Source organism: Nicotiana sylvestris, chromosome 6, assembly GCF_000393655.2.
Source record: "Nicotiana sylvestris chromosome 6, ASM39365v2, whole genome shotgun sequence".
Lineage (NCBI taxonomy): Eukaryota > Viridiplantae > Streptophyta > Magnoliopsida > Solanales > Solanaceae > Nicotiana > Nicotiana sylvestris.
Window position 1 is genome coordinate 66,277,717 of NC_091062.1, and position 27,649 is coordinate 66,305,365.

Below are 27,649 nucleotides of genomic sequence, written 5' to 3' on the forward strand. Positions count from 1 at the left end.
TGGGCCAAAATATCACTATTATATTTTTTTAAAATTGCCCAAACTTTTGTATTTTATAAAAGAGCCTACCATTTATTATTTTGTAACAATGTTGTTTCGTCTTCTCGGCCATCTGATAGTGTATCATGTAGTTCATTATAAAAATGATAATTTTATACCAAATTTATCTATGTTCAGACTATGATTTGCGATAATATAATGAATGTTATTGATAATGGTACTGTTGGGTATTTGTGATAGTTTTTAGAACTTGTGGGTATAAATTATACTTCATGTTTCTTCAAAATAAATTCGAAATATATGTTTTGAAAACTGATGTCCAAACATATTTTCAGTAAAAATAACACGGTATAGCTAGTTTTCGGACTGATCTTTCAAAAATAGTTAGCGTTTACCAAGTCAATGAAAAATAGCCACTATTTTGCTGCAACAGAGACTGGTCCAGTATAATATACTGGAGTTCGGTGCCCCTGTGTATGAACTCCAATATATTATGCTGGACCGGTATACTTGCTGGAACTCTAGTATATTATGCTGGAGTTATAGTGTACTTATGCTGGAATGCGTATTTTTCGGGTTTTGAACAGTGTTTTTGCTCAAATTTATCTTTACATAAAAAGTGGCTAAATTTCAATTACTTTTGAAACTGAGCTATTTTTGAATGATCAATTATAAATCTGATTATTTTTGAATTTCTCTCTTATTTTCATCCTCAAACCAAAATACATATTAGATTTTTGGGAATTGATGGACGAACAAAAGGTGCTCGAGTTTTGGATCGCTCGTATGCAACATTTGTGACTCCCCCGTTTGAAAAATTGAACCTCACACACAAACACACACTAGAGTGTAGCAACACATACTCTCTCTCTCTAAATAAATGTATACAAAAACCTCAGCTTTAGGAATCGCTGTCTCTCTCTGAATTGGAACCCAAAATTATCAATGGAAAGCATACTAATAGAGTGTGTGCAGAACAGCCTGCGGCATTTTATGCACCGCAACGCCATTTTCATGTGCGAACGCCTCTGTGCCGAGTTCCCCTCTGAGGTAGGTATCTCCACTCTTTTTCACCCACCCGCTCTCTTTTCTCTTCAGTTCATCGGGTCGGAGAAAACTCTTACTCCACTATTTTGAGGTTTTGAATGAGTTTAGATTGGTTTCTAGAAATGCCGTGATTAGGTTTTGGGGTTTTCCCCCTTATTTCCTTGTTGCTCTACTGTAATTAGCGCGTGTGTTTCTCTTTTTTCTTTCCTTAAATTTATTTGGGTTCTATTTGAAGTGTTTGGGGAAAAGGGTTTAGTAACGTAGTAGAGTAATTGCATATGGATGACACAATATCCAAACTTTTTTTTTTAACCGATTGATATCAAACAATTAGCTTCTTGAATATTTAAGCAGGGGTGAGAATATTGTGCTTAAAATTACTGAAAAGCTACAGGCACTATGATTACCACTCTTTGTATATAGCAAAGAAACTTACGGTTTTTGGAGTCTCAATCAAAATGAAAAAATTCTCTTCTCATTTTAGAGGTTCATCAATGTCTTGTTTTGTGAAATAACATGGAGTGGTAAGCTTCTCTAATAGTTTACTGGTTACGAACTAGACTAGTATTATCCCAGTTCCAAGCCTTTTCAATCTTCTCCGCACTGATGATTTTAATTACTACTGGTCCCTAACTAGACACATTATTGACATTTGGGATGTCCTTCTGTTGAAATCTCTTAATATTGTCTATGAAAGCTGTTCATAATACTTCGCTTGTTTACTATAATATTCTATGTCGAGTGCAGACAAATATGCAGCTTTTAGCTGGCTGCTACCTGCAGAACCAACAGGCTTATGCTGCATACCATGTTTTAAAAGGTATTTATTTTTACATAATTCAATGAATATGCCTCTGTGTTACTTGTTAGTTGAGTATTATCTTTGGATGTCTGATATCCTTTGTCCTTGAGATTATGCTCATAATCATCATTATGATATTAAGGGACAGGTATGGCTCAATCTCGCTACTTGTTTGCACTATCATGCTTTCAGATGGGTCTTCTCAATGAAGCCGAGACAGCACTTTGCCCCCCTAATGAACCAGCTGCAGAGGTAGAGTTATAAAAACCATTGTTCCAAATATCTATCCACTTTGCAGATTTTATAGTGTTGTAGCCCCCAGTTAATTTATTCTTTTTAGCCATTGACATGCTTCTTCAATTTATAGCTAAATGATTGTTGTGCAGGTTCCAAATGGTGCAGCTGGGCATTACCTTCTTGGGCTTATTTACAGGTTCACATTTTTAATTTGTCTTTTTTAAGAGGATTAACTTCTAGCCTTGCTTCTTCATACTGAAACTGCATTGATGTATCTGGAATGTATGAAGTTAATACTTCTCACTGCAACAATGAATTTTGGTAGTGTTCCACTTGTCATCATCATGTTTAGTACACATGAAAGCTTCTTCATGCTGATAAAATTCATTGATCCTGTATTTTCCTTTTGCTGTAAAGCAAAGAATGGTATAGAAACTGCATAATCAAATATTTTAACTATGCCAAACTTCATTAACTTCAAAATTTTTGATCCTTCTGTTCTACTGTGATAATTAACATTGTATTTAAGCGTACTATGATGGAGAAGGATGGTATGGCATAAGAACAACATCTTTTCCTTTTACTAGTAAAGACTGGTACAGAAACTGCAACCTTAAATATGTGAACTACGCCAAACTTTATTAACCCTAAGAATGTTGATTCTTCTATTCTAATGTGAAAATTAGCACTTTATTGAAGTGCAGAAAGGGTTATATATATCAATACAATCCTTCCGTCCCTGTTTCTTCTATTTCTTTTTTTACCTCTATTAGATTCAGTGTTTGGAACTTGGTCATTATAATTTATACTCGTGGAGGAATTTTTTCACCACTATGCATTCAAGTTTCTTCAAAAACCAAACTGAAGATTGATATTCTTATAAATGACCTTGGACTTTGCTGAATACTCCTTCATAACCACCTATTTTGTAGATGATAACTCTTTCTTCATTTTCTTAATTTAATAAACTCGTTCTCAAATTTTGGTGTGTTGTCATAAATGATGTCTCTTGAGTTATTTCTTAAGGTTGTTGAACATATTTCTCTGTTTCTTTTTTTCCCTTAAACTTTTTGTTAATTAACAATTGATGGAGAATAAGACGAGTTATGATAGTGGTGATCTGCTGTTGTGCATAGCTGCACATGGATTGCACTACTCCAGGGTACTCTCTTAACTGGATAATTATTTCAGGTATACAGATAGAAGAAATAGTTCCATCCAGCATTTCAATCAGGCTTTGTTGTTGGATCCATTGCTATGGGCTGCATATGAAGAGTTGTGTATATTAGGTTTGTGCTAGAATAATTTTAACAAACATTTAAGTTCTATTTGGAATATTTGGCTGTGTTTTAATATTTGTTATTGGAACAGCTTAACAATCAATGCTGCCCCCAGAATAAAAGTAATACAGTGCTGGATGTGCGGTGGCGCAATTGATGGGTTTAAATCCTGACTTGTGCACTTGGTCTGGTATTTAAGTGGAGAAGAGTAGATGATTGGACCGCCCACCCAGAGTTTTAAAGCTAGAAAAGTTAATTTCTGGGTTATACAAACAATAACTTTAATGATCAATTCTGAGTGATATAATTTTGTGACTACCTGTAGACCTTGTTCTATCAATTTCTTAAGCTAGAATTTCGGATACAGTTTGTGATTAAACGAACAGTCTTAAAACTGTTTTGGTTGTTGAACTATGTTTGTTTTAACCATGAACAGGCAATGAGAATATGTGACCATAAAGAATAAGTAAAATTCCCTTATACTTGTAGTAAGTATTAGTACTGTTAGAGACTTGGAGTTGAGTCTTCATTGTTCGAACAGCTAAGTTCGTAGTTTGACATTGTCAAACATTGGACAAATATCACGTGTCTTGGTTTGACACTTATATTTAGGTGTAACCATTGGATATGTCATAAATTTGATAATATCTTTTTTATGTAATTGGCGAAAAAACCCTGACAAGTTCTTTCAAGAATGATCATGTATAGATAACGTCCTAGGGATTGACTTAAAAAAGCTTTGAATTACTTTTACAGTGTTAGTAATAATGACTCTTTTAACGAAACATTTCATATTAGATATGCATGTCATTTTAAATTTAAGGTTCAAACTAGCATAGCATATTTTGGACCAATTACGCAAGTTAGAAAAATGCAAATACTATTTTTGGTCTTAGAAGGGCTGAAAGAGGAATTGTAGGGATTACAGTTTACCTCCACAAAAATTATTAGATATTCCAACTAGATGAAACTTAACCTATGTCCTGTTAGCCCTAGCATTACCTTATAATTTTACTGTAATTGACACATGCCACATTTGACACATTTTTCAATCAGAAAAAGAATTATTAACTGATAGTGATTAGGAATATGTAGATAACATTGTTTTATTTTTTTTGATAAGGTAAATTGTATTAATCAAAAGGGAGTGAACTCCCGTATACAAGAAGTATACCAAAAAGTAGAGAATTTACATCAGAACATGATTCTCTACAAAAGACGCCCAATCTTCTATACAAATAGGGGCTATATGAGTGCACCAAAAAGCGATCAAAGATAAAAGACTATAATTAACATGTGAAAAAGGAGACTCAATCCCCTCAAAAGCTCTCCTATTTCTCTCCCCAAACTATCCACATGAGAGCTAACGGGGCGAACTTCCACGCCTTTTGCTTTCTTCTTCTACGGAAAGCGGCCAGCTATATAGCATTTCCTTTACGGTGCTTGGCATCACCCATTGAACACCAAAAAGGTTCAGGATCGCCCTCCACAAAGTCGAGGACACAGGGCAATGCAACAAAAGATGATCAACTTCTTCCCCTGCGCTTTTACACATATAGCACCAACTAACAAGTGTAATTCCCCTCTTTCGCAGATTCTCAGCAGTCAGATTCTCAGTAGATAACATTGTTTTATTTTAGAGTGATTTTACAATATGATACAATCATATGAAGTCACCAGAGATTTTGTTTTGAAAGTCGGAAACATTTCGACCACCTTTTAAAGTAATTGGAAACAAATGAAGTGTTTTCAGCTAATTGTTATAGTTTCTAACATTTTCTGCAGAAATTTGGGATATTTCTCTTGTTGCCGTCATTGTGAACTTGAGTGGTTGGAAAACTTACCTATAAAGAAAATGAACTAGAGTGGTGTATTGAATTTGAAAACTTTTGCATAAATTTCCATTGACTTAAGAATGATTGAACATTCTTAAGGTCTGCGTACATATTACCCTCCCCAGACCCCACTTGTGGGATTATACTGGGTCGTTGTTGTTGTTGTTGTTAAGAATGATTGAACATGCAATTTATTTGTTTTTCAAATAAATGCTCTCAGTAAGGCTTCATATTTCGGACTATTTTCTACTTGAGGAAAGTTGTCGTTGATTACCATTCTAATTTTTGCGTCCTTATGTTGCATGATATACCAGGTGCTGCTGAAGAAGCAGCTGCAGTTTTCGGGGAAGCATCTTCTCTCTGCATTCAGAAACAACACTTGTACCAAGGAACCCAGTCCCAAACATTTGAAGCAGCTACTGGTGATCAGAATGTAGTTTTTGCAAGGAATATTGTCTCGGACGACATCAGTCCTAGGCAATCAAGACATACCCACAGCAATAATCTTCGAGAAATTTCTGGAAATTATAATGGAGCAGCTGCTACCCAGAATATAGGTGGGGGTTCTACTAACATGTCATTCTACAGCACTCCCTCACCAATGGCTACACAGGTAATTCGATATGCTGACTGCCTGACTCTTTAACTGTATTTATGTTAATTGAGAGGTAGAACACAATACTTTTTAAGCCTTTAAACAATTTTAAACGGTGCCAATTGTTTTCACTTGGGGGTTATTGTAATAGAGCTTAAAATTGGTTTCACCTAAATCAGAAGTGGCACTTTTTGATAAAACAATTTGGGGAGATGTTATCATACTCAAGTCTGAACCTTCTACCTTGCTCTTTGGCACTTTCTTACGAAGTCCTTTTATACGTGAAGATAGCTTAGAGTGCCACAGAAATAGGATAACAGCTTATCCGTTTGTTAATCTTAGGGATAGCTTCTATTTACTCCACAAACGTCAGGTGACTGTCTTACTTTTTAAGATTATGCTGCTGCTGGCATGGTTTGCATTCTGTCTGCAATCATAAAGCTATTTTATGGTTATCCAGTTCTGTATTTGTTCCGCATAACTATTCTACATTGTTTATCAAAATGCGGTTGTCAGTGCTGACCACCATTATTGTTAGCTTGGCTGTTCAGTGACAAATTTTCTTTTGCTTCTTTTCTATATGGGCAATCAGGAACTGGTTTCTTCTGGCGCTAACTTAAGAAAAGGGTCATTTGTTGTTGCCAGCTATGGCTCTGTGTTTTCAGTGGAGATGCTTAATTTTGTATGTTTCTTTAAAGATAAATAACTTTTTTTCCCTTAAACTAAAATGATTCCAGTCTACAACCAGACATTGACTGATTCTGTATGTAATTTTTGAAGAAAAAAGAAAAGCTAAAAGTATTACGTTTTGTGATTCATTAACTGAGATGATGATAGAAAATGCTTATCTTAGTTATTTGATTGGCTACATAAAGGGGTAAACATTGGAAAATCAACTAATACAGTTGAAAGAGAATGATTCAACAATATTTATTCATTTGCTTTAATAAAATGAGGAAGTAAAACTATTTTGTCCAAGGGCATTTATTCATTTGATTTAATAAAGTGAGGAACTAAAACTATTTTAAGCTTCTGATCTTTTTCAATTTATTAAAATAGGACTCAACAATTCGGGACTTTGTCGCAAGCTTTCTCTAGGTCAATAAACAACCATGTGAAAGTCCCTCTTTTTTCCTTATACTGCTCCATTAGTCCCCTAATAAGGTGAATGGTTTCCGTAGTCAATCGCCCCGGCATGAATCCGAGCTGATTCTCTAAAATACACACTTCTCCTCACCCTTACTTCCACCACCCTTTCCCAAACTTTCATAGTGTGGCTTAACAGCTGATATCCCTATGGTTGTTGCAATTTTGGATATCAATGTTATTCTTGTACATTGGAATCATCGTACTCCACCTCCATTCTCCAAGCATCTTCGTCGTCTTAAAAATGATATTAAACAACCTAGTAAGCTACTCCAAGCCTGCTCTGTCCGCGCTCTTCCAAAATTCCACAGGAATCTCGTCTGGCTCGGTCGCTTTACCCCTGCTCATCTTACACATAGCCCCCACTATCTCTTCAACATTGATGCTTCTGCAATACCCAAAATCTCAATGACCCTCGGAGTACTCCAAGTCCCCCAGCACAGTGTTCCTATCCCCCTATTCGTTCAAAAGTTCATGAAAGTACGTCTGCCATCTTCGTATAATATGTGCGTCATCCTCCAATACATTAACGTTGATACTTCTGCAATACCCAAAATCTCAATGACCCTCGGAGTGCTCCAAGCCCCCAACACAATGTTCCTATCCCCCTATTCGTTCAAAAGTCCATGAAAGTACGTCTGCCATCTTCGTATAATATGTGCGTCATCCTCCAATACATTACCATCCTCGTCTTTATGCACCTCACTTGGTTTTGGTCACAGTCCTTCCTCTCCCTTACCTTGGCTAGCTGTACAGTCTCTTGTCCCCGCCTTTGACCCCAAGTTCTTCGTACAAACGTTCAAACGTTCAAACGCTGCAATCTTAGCCTTCTTAACGACTAACTTTGCCTCCTTCTTAGCCTTCTTATATCCTTCCCTATTTGTACTCCTTTCCTCCTTGTCTTTGCTCTCAATTAACTTCAAATATGCCGCTTTCGTGACTTTCACTTTTCCTTGAACTTGTCCATTCCACCACCAATCTCCTTTGTGTCTACTAGGGTAACACTTCGAGACCCCTAGCACCTCTTTAGCAGTTTTCCGAATACAATTCGCTGTCGAGGTCCACATATTACTCGCGTCCCCATTACTCCTCCAGGCCCCCATTGCCTGCAATTTCTCCTCCAATTTCTCCTCCAACTGTTAGGCTACATCCTTAGTCAAGGCTCCCCGCTTGATCTTTGGTTGACCGTACGCTGCCCTTGTCGTCCTCCTCTTAATCTCAAAATGTATAACCAACAGCCTATGTTGGGTTGCGATATTCTCGCTTGTAATAACATTGCAATTCGAGCATAGACCTCTATCACACCTTTTGAAGATGAGGTAATCAATCTGGATCTTGGCCACCGTACTTTGGAAGGTGAACAAATGCTCCTCCCTCTTATGAAAACATGAGTTAGCTATAATCAAATCAAAAGCTTTACCAAAGTCCAACATCGAAGTTCCTCCTTCTTTAACTTCAAAACCGAAGCCGTCATGCACTTGTCATATCCCCTAGAAGCCCTAATATGCCCATTGAAATCTCCACCTATGAATAGCTTGTTGTTATGAGGAACATCTCGCACAACCTTGTCCAAATCCTTGAAGTGTCTTTTGTCCTCCTCGTCCAAGCCCCCTTGAGGTGCGTAAGCACTAATAACGTGAACAATAAGTCCTTCAACAACTAGCTTAATAGCCATCAACTTGTCGTTCACTCGCTTAACATCTACTACTAGTTCCCTGAGTTCCCCATCAACTAATATACCTATCCCGTTCTTGCCCCTCCCGCCTCCTGTGTACCAAAGTTTAAACCCCTCTACATCCTGAACCTTAGTACTCACCCATCTAGTCTCCTGGACACAAGCTATATTGATCTTCTGATCTTCCTCCTCCGGAGAATCTTCACTAACTCATTAGATTTCCCCGTCAATGACCTACGTTCCATGACCCTACTCTCAACCTAGAGGCACCATTACCGCCCTTGTCTTCCATCCCCTGTCCCACCCGAGGACATAACCTTACTCTACCATTGTTAACACTGCCACTATAGGAATATTAAGCAAGCACTACCACAGTACAAGCAAAGAGTTAAAAAGAAAAGAATAATGACTAGAGCTTAAAGGCACTACTTAAGAGTCAAGATAAAAGAATACACAGACAAGTAATGTTCTTTACTAGAGCAACTAATTCGGCTAACACTAAAGAAAGCGTCAGGGAACAATTGGACATTCTTATATGCACTTTGGAAACACTGGCATTTCTGTTCTGTATGATTTTTAGAAAGATTGTTAAATACAGCTTCTTTGCAGTTGTCAGGAGTGGTTCCACCTCCAGTTTGTAGAAATTTTCAGCAAAACGGGAATAATGCATCTGTGGCTGGTGCTGATAGTTCTTCACGATCAACTGTCAATTCAACCATTCAGGCCCCTAGGAGAAAGTTTGTTGACGAGGGGAAGTTAAGAAAGGTCTGCAAATACATAGGTTTCAGTCATCTAGACTATTTTTATATTACTTTTTTTCTCTGTATAGTTGCTACAAGACATAGTTAGCTTTTTGATTATTCCGTTGAAGTAATGTCATACTTCCTAATATGCCATAGCATGATTTCCAGCATGTCTGTCAATCAAGAGGCCTATATATGGTTCTTCACAAAACAATTATATTATATCCTATAAGAAGAGCCGTAGGAACAGGTGAAGCAGGGAGGTCTTTGTTGACATCCCTGCTTGCACAAGGGACATTTTGGTCATTTCTATTGTTGGATAAAATATTTTTTGGTAATTTCGTGGTTATTCTCCTGGGCGGTTGCCGCTTTCAATTTTGCTTTATCCTTTAGCTGCTGCTCTCTGTTTTCACCTGGATTAGTTTAGCTTTTCCTCTCTGAATTTCGGACGTGTCCACTGGTTTGAAAGATCTTCTTTTGGTATTTTGCTTGGTTTTCCTGTCGGGTTTATCTGAAGAACACAACGTTTGCTAATCAGGGGTTATAGCGATTGCTGCTTTCAGAATTTCAAGGTAATTATTATATGTCGATGGTGTTTGTGGTTACCAAATCGATAAAAAAATATAGCGAATTCTCATGTAAGAATAAATGTTTTACAAAGTAAAAGCTTTTATTTTGGTAATAACCATATAAGTATTACTATTTTTCTCTTCTGTCTTAATTTGGAAGCAAACTTTCAGTCTGTGAAACTTTTGGTGCAAGCTGCTGTCTTTCCTTTTCCAATTTTCCACCTGTAGAAGTCAGTTGTTAGATGCTAGGGTTTTTGGTATAGCTTAAGGCTCCTTCCTCTTATTTTGTTTTATGTACTTATTTTTGTTTAAAAAGACGGAAAAAATTAACTATAATTTAAGTACAATGTTGATTATATTCATCTTTGTAGCATTGATCTCCTTTATATCAGTTTTAAGCACTAACACATTTTACAATTCTGGTGTTTTGTTTGGTGGATCCATCTGAGCTGGAGGATTGTGCACCTTGAATGCGCACCTTATCTCCTTTGATTTCCATTCCCCATTTTTTGGATCTGAGTTCGCTATCTCTTATATTTCCAGATATCTGGGAGGTTATTTTCTGATTCTGTCCCTCGACGAAATTCAAGGCTTTCTGGGGAATCTACTGGAAACACAAATTCAAATGTATCAGCTGCTTCTGGAAATGGCACCAATAACACTTCCAAATATTATGGTAGTTCGAAGCTGAGCTCAATGACTTTACGTTCCATGACAAGTCGAAAGGCACAATCTTGGGCTACCGAAGCCTATGGTGAAGGTAATTGATATTTTTGCCTGCTCTTTTGGCAGTTCTGTTCATTGTATTTTCAGTCTAAGGATTGTCCACCTTGTTGGTGGACACTTATCATAAATATTTCAGATGAATCTTAAGATTTGATATGTATAATTGCTTGAAGTTGAAGTATTATTACAAAACTTTTGACTGTAACCAGTTAACACTAATGCATGGAGTAAAACAGATTGTTGGGGAATGTTTTCCTTTCTTTCTTATTTATTCTCCAATTTCAGAAGTTATTATTGGACTTGAACAGCAGTTGGCTGGTCATCTGCTGACATCCAAGCCTGAATGGAGCTAAATTGTAGCTTAGTCAAGTAGACTTTGGTTTTTGCTGGAAACTTTTTATCATCTTATAAAGACATATCATCTCTTCAACAACAACAACAACAATCCTAGTGTAATTCCACAAGTGGGGTCTGGGAGGGTAGTGTGTACGCAGATCATACCCCTACCTTGAGAAGGTAGAGATGCTATTTCCGATAGACCTTTGGCTCAAGGAAATGAGAAAAAATAAGCAGTAGCAAGTAGCAACAAGCAGTAACGTCAGCAAGATAGCAAGACAACCGAAGCGAAAGAAACAACAGGTAGTAATAGGAATCTAAAAATAAGAAAATATAAGACTATCAGTTACTGGTATGGACAAGTAAAACACACGGCTACCCACTAACCTTTTATCCTAATTCTCGGCCTCCACACCCTCCTATCACTAGACTTTGGTTTTTGCTGGAAACTTTTTATCATCTTATAAAGACATATAATCTCTTAACATATTTTTTCTAAAAACTTAAGGGATGCAGCAAACCCCACCTTGTCTCCACCTGTGCTCCGAATGGATTGCTTTCGAATAGACTTGTGCATGCTCGTATATTCTACTGGTTCAGTAGATTGGGTTTCTTCCTCTATTTCTTTTGACCATTTTCTCTCCTCTTTTTTATTTTGTTGAAACGAAACTCTAGTTCAGTAATTTCCCGTTCTAGTTATTTGCAATTTGGCTGTTGGAGTAGATGATTGATGCATTAATCATTTTGAAAGAATTCAAGAGTACAGATGAATTGTTATTTCATCTGACACAACTGCTATCAACCCAAAGAAAAACAAGAAAACTAGAAATCCATAGCTAAATTTCTGTGGAATTTCTTTCTAGTGTTTGTGCACTGTGCTACCTAAGCAAAAGGACATCTACCTTTGGGATGTGTTTTATTCTCAACTGTGTTACGTCTGCATCTCAGGGGTTCGGTATGACATTTCTGATGATTCTCGGCTAAATATGACTTCGTCATACCCATCTGGAGATGCTAGACCTCTTGAACAAGAAGGGCCCACAACTTCTGCCTCTGGGGTTAATGTGAGTAGCACATCTATCCTCTCAGGTGCTGCAGAAATATTGGCCCTTTTCAGGATTCTTGGGGAAGGTTACAGACTTTCGTGTTTATATAGATGCCAGGTATTGCATTTTGATTTTGAATGGATGAATCCATTGTTCATTTCGTGATAATGCATTGATTTGATTGAATCTGATGCTTTTTGGTGGAACAGGATGCACTAGATGTTTATAACAAACTACCACACAAGCATTATCAAACTGGATGGGTGCTTTCCCAGGTAAAGGTTCTGTTTGTTTTCATTACTTTTTCCCAATATTCTTGGAGGCAATGGCTGTCTTTTTATATTTCTGATCGTTTAAAGTCCTGTTGATTTAAGTTTTCCCTTTGTGTTAGTTCAAGGAATAGGAGATATCCACTTGTTTTGTCCTTTTCTGTTTATTTGCTTGTTGTTTAATTGACATTGCTTACAAATTCCTTTCCTACCTAGCTGGACATGCTCCTTTCTTTATTGCCTTGATTTTGTGAATCTTTCTTGGTCCTTCATGATGTAAGTCCAACATTTAGATTTGTTACATAGATATATAGATACAGTAGAAGAAATATCGTTTAGACTAGCTTTGTTTGAGTACACAGCAAGAATATCTGGTGGCCTGGACTAGATATGCTTGTCTTCTGCGGATTTCTTCGATTAGCAGGGAGCACTATTTTCCAACAGTGGTGGTTATCTAGGATCTTGATACTGCCGTGTGAGTTTCTGAAGGAAATCCTTTGGACGGAACATGGAACTGTCATTTACAGAGTCTAGATTGTTGGGATAGAGACTAAATAGTGCACTTGGTTGAATGCAGAGTTATTTACCTAGAGGAGCAGGGATCAAATCCCACTTAGTACTTTCCTTGAGCCGAGGGGCTATCGGAAATAGCCTCTCTACCCTCACAAGGGTAGGGTAAGGTATGCGTACACATTACTCTCCCCAGATCCCACTTGTGGGATTACACTGGGTTTGTTGTTATTGTTGTTGTAGATTATTGGGTAAGAATTAAAAGGACATCCTATATTTCTGGGAGGATTTGAGAGGTCCATTAAATGTGAACACACTCAACAGTCACCCTAAGTGCATTTCTTCTTGTGATTTTGTCAAATTGCTTGTCAACGACCAAGGTTGTAGGCACTGCTTTGCATGGTCTGGAGAACGTCTACCTTGCTGTTTTATCTTCAGGACCATTATTCTGTTTTTAGGATCTTTTGCCTTTTCTACAGTGGTATAGGAGTAGTTCTTCCTTTTTACTTATCTCTCAGCTTAACTTGCCCCAGTATTGTCAAAGGCTCATTTAAGGCGCGCTTAAGCCCTGAAGCTCAGAAAAGCTCAAGGAGGGCGCTTCACCTTGCTTAAGTTGTGCTTTAGTGTAAGGCAAAGCACTAAAGCGTGTCTCATTGCCCATGAGTTCTCTCTTGAATCAAGCGGCACTGAACAACAAATATAATCCGAAATAAGTGTGTTAGCTCCTAAGGGAAACATTATGAATGAATTTGTTGCTTTGTTCTTGAATTTTATTTTTTTCCTTCATTGCGTCTTTTTTAACTAAAGTCACACTTTAAGTGCGCTTTGCGCTTAAAGCCCAAATAGACCTAGAGCGCTTTTTAGAGCTTTTTGCCTTTGATTACACCGACTTGCTCTCAAGTTGTCTTGGTATCTGTTACTTATAAAATAAAAAAAGTTCTCTTGGTATCGTTCTATTTATGGTATCTCATGTGCAAATTTGAATGCCAGATTGGAAGAGCATACTTTGAAATGGTCGATTATCTAGAAGCAGATAATGCATTTGGCCTTGCTCGTCTGGCCTCGCCTTATAGTTTAGAAGGAATGGACATGTACTCGACAGTGTTGTATGTGAGTCTTCTTTGCTCTTTCGGTCTTTCAATTAGAACTTCTATGCTTTGTTGTGTTATGCAGATTTTACTTCATGTCCTCTCTTCCTTTTTCTTTCGTGACAAACTATTTGATTTTTATTTTAGCATCTCAAGGAGGACATGAAATTGAGTTATCTGGCTCAGGAGCTGGTATCGACTGATAGATTAGCTTCTCAATCTTGGTAATTCCTGTAAAATCCAAAGATATTACTCTGTTATGCAGATTTTACTAGAGCTGTTTATTGCTTCTGTACAGAGATATGTGGTTATATGGGGTTCTTTATAGCAGTATTAGTTTATTTTACTCATGGATTATACCATTGATCACCAGGCCATCGCCATGTTTGCTTTTGATCATTGATCAAGTTGTTGACAATGTAACTTCTTATATTTTGGTTTTCTTTCCTGCTGCGTTACGTTGTTACTGCTTCACCTGTTGGAATTATATCCTTCTGTGTGAAAATATTGTCTTCACTGTTTGCACTCAAGGGTGTGGATAAGTAATCAAGAAGTTTACCGAAATGGTTGACTTAGTCAAAATTGGTATTCTTTTTGAAGCTGCTTATACTAGAAGAGAAAATGCCTCACTAAAGTTGGATTGTTAGGAGGGGCCTTTTTCATTCTTGCCTGGAATATAACATGTAAAGTGCACGTTGAAACATAATGTTGATATGTAATCAAGAGACTGCATCTGCCACAGGTTATCATGCATCCATACATTTAAAGTTGGTTATAAGTTTACTGTTTGTGGAGTTCTTGGACCAAGTAAAGCTTTGATCTGTCACGGTGCCAAATGATGTTTCTAAAATGACTGTAGCAAGTATAGTTGGAGCTAAACAGAAAAACTAATATCATCTATTCTCTTAATGATATGAAGCATAGTTGGTAATGTTCTTTATCCATGGTGTGGCAGGTGTGCTATGGGTAATTGCTATAGCTTACAGAAAGATCATGAAACTGCTCTTAAAAATTTTCAGCGAGCTGTACAACTAAATCCCAGATTTGCATATGGGCACACGCTTTGTGGTCATGAGTATGGCACATTCCTCCACTTTCTTCATCATTCCCTTCTTATTGGCGAAATGTGGATTGGAAACTTACTTTCTTTTCGATTTATGAGGTGCATCATTAATTTTTTTTGTTGTAAGCTCCTGCTGTCTATATTTTCAGATATGTTGCTTTAGAAGATTTTGAAAATGGTATTAAGAGCTATCAAAGTGCGCTTCGTGTGGATGCCCGGCATTACAATGCCTGGTATGGGCTTGGAATGATATATCTCCGGCAGGAGAAGTTTGAATTTTCAGAACATCACTTTCGAATGGCTTTGCGTATAAATCCACATTCTTCTGTTATCATGTCATATCTTGGCACTGCATTACACGCTCTGAAGGTGTGGTAGTTTCCTGTTCTGATTTTTCATGCTGAAACAGGATGTCGACCTTAAAACTCTAATCTGCATCTTATGGATGTACAGAAAAATGAGGAGGCATTGGAAGTGATGGAGTTGGCTATCATAGCGGACAAGAAGAATCCTCTTCCCATGTATCAGAAGGCTAACATCCTTGTGAGCATGGAAAGTTTTAATGCAGCTTTAGGAGTCCTAGAGGAACTTAAAGAGCATGCTCCTCGTGAGAGCAGTGTCTATGCTTTGATGGGCAGGATTTACAAGAGGCGTAATATGTACGACAAAGCCATTCTTCATTTTGGAGTAGCATTGGATTTAAAACCATCTGCAACTGATGTTGCAACCATTAAGGTGATTGGCTACAGTATATATGTACCTACACATGTATACATATGTATGTTTTCAAATATGCGCCTGGTAAAGTTTTTTACCACTGAATGTGAAGTAGGTTTTAACATGTCAGAGCATGATGGTTTCTGTTCGTCCCTCTTTTACTGTATTGTATTTCTACTTCTGACTTGGTACCAGAAAGAAAAAAGATTCAGACATCTACTGAAATCACCTTCTACGTTACTCTGGTGCTGGAAAGATTTGTATTATGTTGCCTTCTTTTTCCCTGGTCCTGTTCACCTTTACCCCTTCTATTCATTCTCTTCCCCCGTCCCCCCCCCCCCCTCACACACACACACAAAAAAAAAAACTAACTCCCAGCACTTCCTGAATTGTTGTGGTATTTCCACTTCTCTCTGGATGCCTCTTGACAGTGTAGGTTCCTCTCTGGCTCTCTGAATAGTTCTGATGATTTTGTCCCGCAGTCTTTCATATTTTTTTAGCATACATGTTTTATTCTCAAACTGATTTGACAAGTTGAGGCTGATATCAGTTCTGTTCATTGTTCCTCATTTTCTATCAGGCTGCCATTGAAAAGTTGCATGTACCAGATGAGATGGAAGATGAGCTATAATCTATCTGAATGAACTGGAAAAAGAGAAGATGAAACTGTAAATTATCCAGCTCGAAATATCAACTGCTTGAAGTTTCGGTATGCTTGTGCTTTTCGAGAAAAGGCTCCACGAGTTGCAGAGAAAACACACTTTCCGTGAAAATTCTATGCAGTTCAGAATGGATCTCATGGATTGTTTGTCTCGCACTCAGAGAGGACGCTGTGTAACAATATCAAGTTGTAAGTTGAGTACTTCCTGTGAGAATAGCTGTAGCATGTGCCAAAAGAGGCTTCTGTCGAACGCACACTTTTTTCATCAATCTTCAGAAAATTACGTCGGAAATTCAACATAGAGCAGAAAAGTGGTTCGATGCGGCCTTCTTTCTTGGTCAGCGAAAGAAAAGGACAGAAAAAGCAATTGAAAAATGAATCAATCATTTGAGTAAGTTGCGTGGGTAGTGATTTTCACCCTTGCGATACTAATATCCATTTTGAAAATTAATTGGTTAAGTGCAAAAGTTACATTATTACGTGATTCCGGAAAGACTCTTTTTCTAGTTAGGCGTCCTGTAGAATAATACACCTGTAATACCATCAGATAGAATCACACAGGTAAAATCATTAAAGAGGAGTTTACTACTTTTTATTTGTTTTAAAGCTAATATACCACTAGGCAGTGTGCCTAGTGGCTTTTTATTATTAATAATAAAACCTCAAAAAGGAATAAGTACAAGTAAGGGGGGTTAGGCCTTCGCTAATGCTAATAAGGTCAAGTACCTCTACTCCTATTAGGCATGTAGAAAATAAGAATGAGAGACAATCAAATAAGCTATGATCTTCATAAAGTTTATAGCATACTCTATGATGATAATACAAATGATAATACTAATAAAATGATAAAATACAATAAGAAAATTTGAGCCAGGCTTATCTTCTTGTGTGAAGTCTTCTACAATCTGAAGCCCTTTAACGATTGCCAAATTCTTCTTGTCTTCCTCTTCAACCGTACTCGATATCAACTGGATATTCAACATTTATATGATCTTGATAGAGAAACCTGCTTTGCAACTCTCATAGGGAGAGTTCTTCCAGTAATAATGCTATCCCAGCTTTTCTTTCTTCGATGTGCCTTATTCTTTTTTCCTCCATGCATGGGAGAGAGGTCTCCATCCCTATAGACTCTCTCCATACCTGTTGCAATAGCTTCATCATCATCCATATCAATATCCACTCCTAATTCGCCATTTCTATTGCATTAGCTATTTCTTGATCAACAATTTCACCCGGTTCATATCTCTTTGCAACCAATCCAATAGGTCTAATTTCGGAGGTTTGAAATTGAGTTGTCTTCTTGAATTTATTCCCAATAAATTGCAACCCTTGTGCCTTTGTCATTGCACCAATTGAGAGTGAGCTTTTCCTCAAGTTTGGAGTCTCCAAAGCATCCAAAAGAGCCCTTTCTTGAGCTGAAATTATGGCTTTACTGGAAGGCACAAAAGCAGGTGCTTGGGGGCTTAACATGCTCCTAGGAGGAGAAGTAACTCGCGCTTCTTCATCAACCAAATCAGCCCGCCTAAGAGCACTTTTAGTGCCTATTTTCTCCCTAGAAATAACCAAAGGTCACCCTATTTTCTCATAGGTCACCCTAGGTCACCCTATTTTCTCATAAACCGAATATTCAATGTAATCGAGGTGGCTTGATCTTTGGAGTAGAATTCACTAAAATGGCTGCCTGGGTTTCTTTAATATTTTTTCAACTTTCGGATTAGAAAATTGCAGAACTAGACAAGCTATGTTATGCTCTTGACTAGTCGAGAGAGCAGCAAAGATGTCACGACCCAAAAGCTAACTAGTGGTGATGACACCTAACCCAACCCGCTAGGTAAGCCAATTAACAATCATCCAATTCAAATGAGATTTAGTGAGAAAATAAGTGATGAAATAACTGAACTTTTATACAAAAATCCCAAGGATTGGTTATACAAATCATGAGCTTGTAAGACTTAGAGTTTAAAAAGCTGGCATGAAATAAATACATCATTTGTTCGAAATGTACATGAACCGATTTATAAATCTAAAGCCAACAAGAACAAGACGTAGCTGTAACCAGAATGCAGATACATCTTCAAGGCCAGCTCCCGCCACATGTAGCAACATCAGCTCCAACATCTGCATGCAAGGTATAGAACTGTAGTATGAGTACAACCGACCCCATATACTCAATAAGTAACAAACCTAACCTTAGGTTGAAAGTAGTGACGAGCTTGAACAACGGTTAGAGTCCAGCACCAATAGCCAAGAACAACTCGTAACAATATAATAAAAACAGGATAAGTAATAACTCAAAGATATGATGCTCAGCTCGTTCGCAGTTACGGAAAATAGGCATGCTTTTCAAGTATATAGTAAAATCCAAATCTTTTACCAAAATCACCAAAATATGAGTATGTCAGAAAACAGTGATTTTTCCCAAAAACTTTCAACAACAGATAAGATATTCCATTCTCAAATAGAATGAGGAAAGTACACCTGTGTGCCTACATGTCAATGTGCATCTGAATCCATGAATGTCACAATACCGTTTAGCACGAGGAAATACATCTCTATTCCTATATACCAAGTATGCATGTCAAATGTAATGCATCACAGTGATGAACTCATACACTAACACTCTCGGAGTACTCAATCTCATTGTCTCTCACTCCCACTCATTACGCTCAATCACTCAGCACTGTATGGTACCTGCGCTCACTGCTGGTAGATCAGACTCAGGAGGGGCGGTGTTATATCCCGTACTTTTGTACGTTGAGTTTGTCGTAAGACAATTGATATAAATTCAATGGCAAGACTATTTTTGAGGTTATAAGTACTTATGATAATTATAACAAGTGATAAGTAAAGTCGTGAAGGTGAGAGGGTAAACGAGTTGAAGAAAATGAGGGTGGTCGAAGTTTGACATTTTGAGATAAAAAACGATCCGAGCTATAATACCCCGTATTTATGGGTTAATGCCATACAAGGTACCACATGACCATGATAGTAAGGTGTAAAGTATGTTAAAAGTGAGTAGTATTTTAAGTAATTTGAGATAATTCTTAATTTTGTGGATAATTAGATAATTATTGGTTAGTAGAAGATTAACAAGTTAATTAAGAAAATTGGTGGTTAATTATTGGGGTGGATAAGCATTTACCTGGCAGCAAGTAGGGAATTCAATATTAACTAGGCAAGTCTTGGAGCTAGGTGGCAAGATTAGGGAATTCTTTGGCCAGGTCATCATACCAAGTGGGGCCCACAACCTATAATTTTAAGAGTTTTCCTACATTAATGTAAGATGTATAGCTTGCTAAGTAACGAATGGAATTATCAAAAAGGAGTTCATATGAAACCTTACAATGCTTTAACAGCGTGAATTGCAAATTCTAAGAGAGCACGATATAATCTTTCTCAAGAATATCATACAGATTTTTCCCTACTTCAATCAACCATTACGTGTTTTTCACAAAAGACGTGAGTTAGAGGGATTGTTAAGAGAATTAACTCATGTATGTTAAGGCTATCCCTTCTTTCTTTTGGCATGATCCAAGTAACAATACGTAAGCGTAATGCTATTCCATAAATGGTTCTACTCTTAGCAGTTAAGGATGTCTACGTTACTCATTCCTGTAAAGTGATATTCAAGCATATCTAAGTATGTTCCTAAATCTCTATTGAGGTATATGATAAAGATGTTAATGTTCATAACATAGTGATACATGCATCTTCATGCATTTACCACCGTGCTACGGCCTATTGGGTAGTCATGTATCTTTATTTACCACCATGCTACGCCGGTTGGGCAGCCATGCATCTTCATTTACCACCATGCTACGTCCGGTTGGGCAGTCATGCATATTCATTTACCTCCGTGCTACATTCGGTTGGGCAAACATGCATCTTCATTGACCATCGTGCTACGACCGGTTGGGCAGACATGCATCTTCGTTTACCACCGTGCTATGACCGGTCGGGCAGTCATGCATTTACCATCGTGCTATGGTCGGTTGGACAGTCATACTTTTACCACTGTACGAAGGCCGGTTGAGCAGTTACCACTGATCAGTTGGGCAGCCATGCATTATGCGATATGGATAATAGTCTCAAGGAGAAGCATTATATATATAAGTATAATAAGTATGAATATATACAAAGATTCAGGTTGATTCTTATATCTCTTTAATTAATGTTAACTTATTGTTATGTTTCAGTTCTGCCTTACATACTTGGTACATTATTCGTACTGACGTTCTTTTATTGGGGACGCTGCATTCATGCGTGCAGGTATAGATAATCAGTTTGACGAGTCCTCATAGTAGACGAGGTTAGCATTTAGTGAATGATCGGTAACACTCCACCTTATTCGGAGTGCATCCGAGTCTATAATTCATTTTGTTAGAGTTTTGCTACAGATTTATGGGTAGGCTGGTACTCTATCCCATTTGATGTCAAATAATCTTAGAGGCTTTGTAGACAGAGGTTCATTTTGTACAGTATATCAGAGGTCTTGACGGCTTATATATATATATATATATATATATATATATATATATATATATATGTATGTATGTATGTAAGAACGATGGTTCATTGATACAATGCTTGCCACCTTATAGTTATATATTACAAGTTGTGGCCATGTTGACTCATGATAGTTAGAAGAAAAAAATGAGTTATAAAGTGGTTCGCTTGGGCCAGCATGGCACCGGGTGCCAGCCACGCCTCCCCAGATTTGGGGCGTGGCAGGAGGATCCTGCCCAAGCGCTAATATAAGCCAACATAGCCTGCTCCGGCATGTAGCCCGATCCCATTATGAATCAATAAAACTTGCTGCGACGTGCAACCCGATCCCATCATGAATCAGTAAAACCTGTTGTGGCGTACAACCCGATCCTATCATGAATCAGTAAAACTTGCTACAGCATGCAATCGGATCCCATCATGAATCTCACTCACAATCGGCCCTCAGACCCCAACTAAGTCATCGATCTCTCCAAGTCTCTCGGGCTCACAAATCTCATTTCAATCAACCCAAACAATGATAATATGATGTGACAACAATGAAAATAGAGACTGAGATATGATATGCAAATGAATGAATATGACTGAGTATGTAATTGCAATTTAAGCAAATAACTCAACAACATAAAAGACCTTAGTAGGTCCCAACAGAATAAGCATATAGCCTAAACATGATTTCTATCATGATTCACAACTCATACGATCAAACGAGTAGGGAGAACATAGATGTTACAAGATATAATAGTAAAAAAAAGTTTGGTCATAGTTTAATAGTCGACTAAAATCATGATTTCCTTGGTGTACGCCCATATTCTCGTCACCTAACATGTGCGTCACCTCAATACATCTCCTATAACACAATTTCCAGGGTTAAGTACCCTCAAATTCAAGTTTAGACGAGTTACTTACCTCGAACAAGCCGAATCCAATACTGAACAAGCCAAACAATACTCTAGAAATGCCATCCCGCGTATACCGACCTCCGAATAACTTGAAACTAGCCAAAAGCAACTCAAGAAAATCAAATAATGCCAAAAAAACAAACCCAATCGATAAAGCTGAAATCTTTAATCAAAAAGCCCAAAGTCAACCAAAAAGTCATACCTAGGCCCGTACCTCGAAATCCGATGAAACTTATAAAATCTAACAACTCATTCAATTATGAGTCTAACCATACTGGTTTCACTCAAATCCAACTCCGAATCGATGTTCAAAACTCAAAAATTCACTTTATGAAATTTTATACAAAACCCCCTAAATTTCACTTTGAATCATCAATCAAATGCCAAAAATAAAGATGGATTCATGAAATATAACTAAAACCGAGTGTAGAACACTTATCCCAATCCATGTGGTAAAAATAGCCTCCAAAATCGCCCAAATCCGAGCTCCCCAACTCAAAATATGACCAAATGAACAAACCCTCGATATTATAAGCTTCTGCCCAACTGTTCTACCTCATTTCTTGTGCATAATGATCCCAAAGCTCGCTTTTGATTCCTTCAATGGATTCCTCATGAAATTCCAGTCAAGTTAGGCTTTTGAATCACTCTATTTGACCTTATAATGAAGGAGATATATTGGTTTCAATATTTGAAAATAGTACAGATTTTTAAATACGAATTCAGTGGCAATTTCATAATTAATCTGAAAAATCTAACAACCCAATTCTTAGTAAAATGATCAAAAATTTCTTATACAATGTCGAAACTTGATGATCCCAGTTTTTATGGTTCCAAAATTACGATACAGATATAATGGTTTAGTCAAAACATGAATCAAATGTCGTTTGCTCAATATGGTAACCTTTATGCTCAAATTGACGTTGAAACCGAAAACAATCACTATACAACCCAAACTTATCCGAAACTCATCGAAATTTAACCAAACTTTGTGGACATGTCCAAAATCATCATACAAACTTATTGAAATAATTAAAACCCGATTCCGAGTCAGTTTACCCAAAAGTGAAACCTTGGTCAACTCTTCCAACTTAAAGTTTCTAAAACGAAAATCATTCTTCCAAATTAATCCCGAATCGTTTGAAAACTGAAACCAACCATACATGCAAGTTATAATACATAATATAAAGCTACTCAAAGTTTCAAACCACCAAATGGAATACTAAAGCACAAAAGGCATTTGGGCAATCTTTTGCTGCCTTCTAACGAGCACGTGGACTACTATCTTCAACTAGTTGAAGCTGGTTTTGGGGTATTTTGTTACGACCTGGAGACCCTCTTTTGCTTTGTACCACAGACCATTCCCCTCCTAGCACTCCCTTTGTGTCTCCTGTACCTTTAGAAGAACCTTCACCCGTGGATTTTCTAGTCAGCTGCCCCTCACAAACCATCTGTCCAACATCAGATTCATCCTTCCCTACTACAACTTCAAGATGAGTATCTTGTGCACCTGTTGCACCTGGTGTAACAGCAGATTCCTCACTTTTTGTACCTGCACCATTCTTTTGCAGCTTCAATGTGCTGCATCAGTTCTCCAGCCTGCTCAAGAACCACACCTGACCCTTTAAAAACCGGTGTAACAACTGTAGCAGTAGGATCAGCTATAAGAATATTATTAGTAGGGTTTTCAGCCACTTGTTTAGAATGTCCAGCTTCCTCATTCACATCCAAAGCTACTACCAATTCTTTATTCGAATTTGTGGCACCAACAATATCAGGTACCAGAGTAATCTGCCCAGTTTGTCGATGAGCTAATGCATCCTTACCAAAATTAGTCGATCTAGGATTAGGTTTCCCAAGTTCTTTAACAACCACCTGTTGCTGCACCTCGACTGCTTTGATAAGTGTATTAGCTCGATCACCAATCACATCCAAAGTAGTATTAGTTTGTAGAGCTGAACTCACAGCCTTGTACAACCTCACCAAAGCTGTAGTAACAGGGATATCACATGTAGGTTTAGCTTGATCTTTGTCAACAGTTGAGTGATCACCTATAGGTTTCATAAGATTTTGCCCAGCCTCCAAATTTTTCTATTGATCCCCACTTATCTGCACTTCTTTTTCTCCAGTTTTTTGAGAATCAACTATAGCAATAACATTATCCATTGCGACTGGACGTGAATTATTCTGATCAGTTCTTTGAGAAGAGGGTATATCACTATCAATGATCGATGTCGCCTGCTGTGGAACCACCTGCATTCATTAAAGATGCAGCGTCCCTGGCAAAAGGGATGTTAGTACATATTGAATAGTACTAGTATGTAAAGCTAAATACCATCTCATGGAATAGAGTAACAATATAAAAAGAGAGAGACATGAAATCAATGAGAGCCCCAAATAATATTAAAAGTGCCAAGTTAAGAGCAAGATAAATATTCAAGTAAGTATCAATATTTTATGTTGGTAGATCCTTAGTACCGATACACCACCATGCACATGGCATGGAGTCCGATCTACGGCGATCGGCTAAGCCATTTTACCCCAAAGTATGAGGATTGACATAGAAACTCAACTCCACATGAGCGCGGCATGGCGTTCGATCTCCGCCCAATCCGCTAAGCCGTCTCACCACAATGCCATCTGGTTCGACATGGTCCTTGCTAGGTATCAACTCATCCCAATCAAGGGGAATAATCTCAACACAATATAACGAAAACTTGTCCCTTAAACAAGCCCTAACCGGCACATGTAGTTTCAGGCTTGGGCATTTGTAACCCAGCCTTCCTCGATGACTTAACGATACTCCCAAAAATATTTATAATATAAAAGATTTACAATGCATTTCATAGTCTTTTTCAATCTCTTTCACTTCATTGGCATCCTTGGCCATACATGTAATACATTGTTCTTGACACGATGGCCGCATTTCAATTATTTCATAATCTCATTCTTTCACTTTCAAGGATCATCATAGGTCATCAAAATAGAGAACATTTAAAAATCATGACTTTAAATACATGAGTGATATGTGTCTTAAACACATTGTATCTTCTTCCCAAAAGAGAGCATAATGATTTGCAATTTTGAAATATGAATTAAGAATCATAAGCATTGGATCGTTAACCATACTTGAAACATTCTTTCAAATGAGAGTGATGTAATGGATGCAATTGGAATATAACTTGGGTACATAAGCAATTATGTAAATAGATCATTAAAAGCAATTCAGAACAACATAAATAGGACCTTGAACAGAACCATGCTTGGAGCTTACATAAGTTCGTGGAATTCGATTCTACAAGGGGAGTTTAGCCAACGTACCTCGAGTAATATCTCCTTAGAATTACTACAAAGTTTCAAGACTCCTAGCAATTTCAATCTATAGAGGCACAACAAAGTTGAGCCATAGTTAGGAAGGTGCTCATAGGTCCAACTCATTTAGGCAATTCATCAAACACTAGGGGTGAAAATTCGTCTATAAGGTCCTATGGTGGTGATTCTTCACATCACAACCAATTCCTACATCAACAGGTCACTCATGTTTGCTCAACAACCTCCCTACCACCTTCATTGGCACATGCATGCACAATTGACCAACTTCTATTCTCAAGAACCATACCCATCCACTACCTATATTCATCCCAATTTCGAAATTTAGAGATAAGGATAGAACATTACCTCTTTAGTAGACGTTTATGCAATCTTTCCTTGTTGAATTTCTAAGGCTTGAGCAAGAAATTGAAGTGGAAGATGTTGGAGCTCCTCCTTCTCTCTCTAGTTCCTCCCCTCCCTCTTAAAACATCAAATTTTTGCACCCAAATCCCCCCTTATGTCTTTCATTAGAATTGGGTCAGGTTATAAAATACACAAAATGGACCCTCACAACTATATTTACGATCGCAGATGCGACTGCGAAACACGTGTGCGGTCCACTGAATGGACCGCGAAATGGCCTTCAAAATTTGGGTTGGCATGGTCTGGTCTGCGACAGATCTACGGTCCGTAGATCACTTCTGTAGCCACAAAATAGACCACAAAACCTCCCTCCGAAATTCCTCATATCGATTCTATGATGAAAGTGTGGCCCACGAAATGGTAATGCGGTCGCATAAGTGACCGCAAAATGACCTTCAAAATTGAGCCTCTCCTGTTCAACTCCGCGGCAATTTTGGGGCCAGCGGAGCAGTTCTGCGGTCGCATAATAGACCGCAGAAATGCCATGTTCTGTAATAATTTCCACCAACTCCACAATGCTTTGCACTACCCAAAAAGTCTGTATAACCTTCCAACACATTTGCCAACTTCGGCACCATAAAACCTTAATTCCGTGGCAAAATTTTACGGGGCCTTACATCCTTCCCGCTTAAGATCATTCGTCCTCGAATGAGTAATAGAGTCTATACGGATACCCAACAAGATTTAGCTCTTCCCTCATACCCCAAGGGCTCCAAATTTGGATCACTCCCTAAATTTCTGGACATTTCGGCAAAATTTCCTCTGTAATTGGGCCTATCCACCTGTTAGAGAGCCCCAGAAACTAGTCCTAACAACATATCCATAACACAACAATGTATGAAAATAACATTAACCATAACGCCATAGGCATTATGTAACCAAAAAGGGCCTTTTAGCATAAATTGTACAAGATTGATCATAACTCATAAAAAAGTAAACCCCTAACATTCTTTTAAAGCACAACAATATGGTTACACAAACAAGTGAGGGTATTTCTTTTTTATCTCTTCCTCGGCCTCCCATGTGGCCTCTTCAACTTGTTGGTTTCGCCATAGCACTTTCACGGAGGCAATCTCTTTATCCCTCAACTTTCAGACTTGTCTATCAAGAATGGAAACCGGAATCTCCTTATTAGTCAATTCTTCATTAACCTCAATAGTCTCTACCAGAATAAGGAGCAACAAGTATCCAACTGCCTTCTTCAACATGGACACATGAAACACCAGGTGTACTAAGGACATCTCTTGAGGTAACTCCAACTTATAGGCCACTTTGCTAACCCTCTGCAAGATTCTCTACGGTCCGATATGCCTTGGGCTCAATTTGCCCTTTCTTTCCAAATCGCATTATACCCTTCATGGGGGAAACTTTCAAGAATGCCCAATCATCCTCTTTGAACTCCAAATCCCTACGATGCACATCCAAATAGGACTTTTGGCGAATCTGAGTAGTTTTCAACTGTTCCTTAATGATCTTAACCTTCTCTATAGCCTAATACATGAGGTCTGGCCCTACCAATTATGCTTCCCCAACTTTGAACCAACCAATGTGAGATCTACTTCTCCTACCATATAAAGCTTCTAACAATGCCATTTGGATGTTGGCATGGTAGCTGTTGTTATAAGAAAATTCTATCAATGGAAAATGATCAATCCCAGCTACCCTTGAAGTCAAGAACACAAGCACATAACATATCCTCAAGTGTCTGAATAGTGCGCTCTGCTTGCCCGTCGGTTTGTGGATGGAAAGCTGTACTAAGATTCACCTGAGTATCCAAACCTTGCTAAAGTTTCTTCCAAAAATTAGCTGTGAAATGTGCCCCTCGATCTGGGATGATAGAAACTGGAGTGCCATGCAACCTGACTATTTCCTTGATATAAAACTTAGCATATTGTTCTACTGTGTTGGTAGCCTTAACATGTAAAAAGTGTGCTGATTTCTTGAGTCAGTCCACAATCACCCGAATCGAATCAAACTTACGAAACATGCAAGGTAGACCTACCGCAAAGTCCATATTGTTCATCTCCCACTTCCACATTGTGATTTCTATATTCTGTGCCAAGCCCCCTGGCTTCTGGTGCTCAGTCTTCATTTGTTGACAGTTTAGACATCTAGCCACAAAATTCGCTACATCCTTCTTCATGTCATTCCACCAGTAAAC

At 37.9% G+C, this 27,649-nt stretch overlaps 1 protein-coding gene across 2 annotated transcripts; it reads left to right on the forward strand.

Moving 5' to 3' along the window:
• Positions 1-786: 786 nt before the first annotated feature.
• Positions 787-16,821, forward strand: LOC104248222 (cell division cycle protein 27 homolog B). Of its 2 annotated transcripts, none has more exons than XM_009804471.2 (16): positions 787-1,050; positions 1,795-1,867; positions 1,992-2,101; positions 2,236-2,282; positions 3,278-3,375; positions 5,516-5,814; positions 9,227-9,382; positions 10,473-10,689; positions 11,940-12,154; positions 12,247-12,312; positions 13,807-13,926; positions 14,052-14,128; positions 14,860-14,979; positions 15,117-15,336; positions 15,421-15,702; positions 16,265-16,821. In XM_009804471.2, exons 1-16 carry the CDS (start codon positions 946-948, stop codon positions 16,313-16,315), a joined length of 2,256 nt encoding a protein of 751 aa, XP_009802773.1. In that variant the 5' UTR covers positions 787-945; the 3' UTR covers positions 16,316-16,821. The 2 variants fall into 2 exon arrangements, with proteins under 2 accessions (XP_009802773.1, XP_009802837.1); XM_009804535.2 differs by having other exon boundaries at positions 1,998-2,101.
• Positions 16,822-27,649: the final 10,828 nt, after the last annotated feature.

Bases quoted from the DNA above. Each gene is read 5' to 3' on its own strand.
- LOC104248222 (XM_009804471.2), top strand. From the start codon at position 946: ATGGAAAGCATACTAATAGAGTGTGTGCAGAACAGCCTGCGGCATTTT. The intron at 1,868-1,991 runs GTATTTATTTTT...TATGATATTAAG, and splicing joins TGCATACCATGTTTTAAAAG to GGACAGGTATGGCTCAATCT. The intron at 3,376-5,515 runs GTTTGTGCTAGA...ATGATATACCAG, and splicing joins TGAAGAGTTGTGTATATTAG to GTGCTGCTGAAGAAGCAGCT.